The 3,123-nt window shown below is 41.2% G+C and overlaps 1 protein-coding gene across 1 annotated transcript; it reads left to right on the forward strand.

Annotated features, from left to right (window-relative positions):
• Positions 1-439: 439 nt before the first annotated feature.
• Positions 440-3,030, forward strand: LOC108354626 (sodium-independent sulfate anion transporter-like; the record flags this gene model as incomplete). Its single annotated transcript, XM_017605802.1, has 5 exons — positions 440-660; positions 734-1,046; positions 2,117-2,278; positions 2,339-2,625; positions 2,746-3,030. Coding segments are annotated over 5 exons (1,268 nt in total), but the record flags the coding sequence as incomplete, so codon positions are not given.
• Positions 3,031-3,123: the final 93 nt, after the last annotated feature.

Raw genomic sequence — 3,123 nt, forward strand, 5'->3', positions numbered from 1 at the left:
ATCGTCTAGATCTAGCGTCTTGTTCGAGTAATGCATTCTCAAGTGGAGTGAAAGTAATTACGTAGTTGTGGAAAAAACAAATTCCTTAATTAGGCCATTGGCATCTTAAAGGCACTTAAGTCAAATTTGTTCATTATTTACTTAATATTAGTTTATTAGTTTGGCGATACTTGGGAAGGCTGGCATTAAAATATTATGGTGGCATTAAAATGTAGCAGGTCCGCCTTGTCTGTCGAGGCAAGAAATCAAATAAATCAATACTAATCGCTCTCAACGCTTTTAACTAGTAGTAACTGAATGCACTCGTGTACTTTATTTAATACAACTTTTAAAGTCTACTTGTGCATGTCAAGGCATGTACATACATGTCATTGCATGTATAAGTGCATACTTAACCACACACTCTAAATACTCATTACTTTTCTCCTCATTTGCCCAGGTGTAATTTTCGAATTCCTCTCCGTACCCATAATTAAGGCCTTCTCCTCTGCTACAGCTATCCTAGTCATAGAATCTCAGATAAAAGTAATGTTGGGCGTGAAATATCTCGTATCGGGTTTTATTGGATCCATTACTGCGCTGGTACCACGGCTACCTGAAACTAATTTTGGCGATCTTGGCATGGGTTTATTTGCTGTTATATTCCTCATTGGACTTGCGGTAAGTGAAACTTAAAATAAAGCAAAAACTAAAACATAATTCCTATTATATTCGAATACCCTTTCTTTCACAGCAATTGGAAAAAGTAGCTGATCATCCAAAGTTAAATCCAATATTGAGTACCATCTTCCGCTACTTATCCTTCTCGCGCAATACACTCATCGTTATGGTCACGGGGCTTATTTCATACATCTGGCTGAGCCAAGAACATGAGGTACCGTTTACACTGAGCAAAAATGCGCTAGCCGGTTTGCCTAATTTTACAATCCCCGATTTTTCGGTGGTTACACCCGAGAAAACCTACACATTTTTGGATATGTTAGCTGAATTGAATGTTGGTATTGTTGTAATACCCATCGTTGGAATACTCACCAATATCTCGATTGGTAAACTGAGTAAGTACCGGAAGGAAATAAATAAATTACATTTGGGTGTATGGTTGGGCTTACGAATTGAATAGCTAACTTATCTGAGGGTTAGGGCAGTAATTTTTAGTAATTAACGACCACTACTGATTGCGACACCAAGTCATTGTGGTAAGAATTCTTTCATGTGGGTGTTGAGAAGCAAGTATTGATATACTTAGTTCAAGGCGATGAAACTTAGACAATCTCCCCTATCCCTGTACGAGACTCTTAACATTGGACCAAATATGTTACGCTAGTCGTAGATGTTTTTTTTTACTTTACATACGGGAACAGTGGCTTTTGCTCCTGATGCCATACCCCACATAACATCCGATTTCTGAAGAATGTTAAGAAAAAATTCCCTGTATATAACTGCGATTGGGCATGAAATCCGGTCCTCAATTGAGGTCAAATTGAAACTCTCCGTGGCTAACTCATCAGCAGCTTAATTTTCGGGAGTGCTAAGATAACCACGGTCCGAAACTAAATCTATTTCGTACTGAATACTAACTCGATTGGAAACAGTTATGCACTCGTTAGTCAACTTCGACTTTGTTGTAAAATATACCAGAGCCATAGCAGTCAATGGCAAAAATACTGGCAAAGTCAGGTATATGGATTGATCTTCCCACCACCTGTGATTCATAGAAAATGCCTGCGTTAAGTTCGCGTTCCTTTTTGGAGCCAGCCTGCTCTCGATGGGAGAAGAACCCTGAAGACTACATCCACTCCATCTTATAATCAGTGCATTGTCTGTATATTATTCCACAGTCGACAGCAATTCTATGAAATTGAAGTGGGTCCCCGTGCCAAGGCAATGCAATTGATCATTAGCAATAAGTTTCCGGTTCAATGCCTCAAGAATAAGCAAATAAAGGAAAACCTTCAAACCCCGATGAAAAAAGCATAACGATAAGCAAATATCCGCGGCCTTTCTGCCAACACGTAGAACGTACCGAACCAGTATTCAATATAAACTAAACTACTATAAGCGTTTGTATTTTACATTCCTTCTAAAATGTGCCTTCCTCTTTTTCGGTCATTCACAGCTCCTAAGGGCATGGTTGATGCTAACAAGGAATTGATCACCGTCGGTCTGTGCAATCTTGCCGGTTCCTGCGTACAATCTATGCCCGTATCAGGCGCCTTCTCGCGTTATGCCATCAGCAACGCTTGTGGACTCAGAACTCCAATGGCCAATTTGTACCTGGGTGAGTTTGGCTATCACAATTCAGTAATTCTTCGTACTAATATATTCCGATATCGCGCAGGTGTAATTGTGCTACTGGCTTTGGGCTTTCTCAGTCCCTACTTCAACTACATACCCGAATCAACGCTTGCCGCCATTTTGATGTGCTCCATCGTAACTTTGCTGGATCTGCAGCTACCACGGCGTTTGTGGCGCGATGCTAAGCGAGATTTCTGCGTGTGGGTGCTGTGCTTTACGGTCTGCATCCTATGCGGCGTGGAAGTGGGCCTGCTAGTCAGTATTATAGTGACAGTCTTACACTTACTATTCCTATGGGCGCATCCTGTGATCTCAGTGCATGTAGAAGAGGTAAGAGGAGATAGGAAGACTTTTTTTTCAATTTCTAACTGATACACTCTTTACAGGTAAATGAGCTANGCATGCGAACGCGTCAACTTCAGTCTGCCTGTGGTTATGGATTGTCACAAGATCGCCGGCATCGATTTTACTGCGGCGCAAGGGATCTCAAAACTTCCAGACGATTTGACTCCATCGGAGGTGGGTAGTGGACCGCTCCTCATCATATACCGGCTAGAAGCGGAAAAACAGAAACTAATACAAGCCACTGACAAGCTGATCTTCTGTAATGACGATGTGAAGCTGGAAGAATGCATAACGCAAGAATCATTGCGGAATGGGAATTTCGTGATGAAAGAACCTATGAAATCTACAAATAGTCTGCTAGGCGAGACCCATTTAGATTTGCATTATTAGAGTATAGTGTAGGTAGGGAAAAGAAGAAGAAGAAGAAGAAGCGGATGGGGAAGGGGAAGAGAAGCAACATTGCAAGTGAGTCTTTGTGATATG

This window comes from Rhagoletis zephyria, unplaced genomic scaffold, assembly GCF_001687245.7.
Source record: "Rhagoletis zephyria isolate East Lansing unplaced genomic scaffold, Rhagoletis_zephyria_1.1 Rzeph_scaffold_37645, whole genome shotgun sequence".
NCBI classification, from domain to species: Eukaryota; Metazoa; Arthropoda; class Insecta; order Diptera; family Tephritidae; genus Rhagoletis; species Rhagoletis zephyria.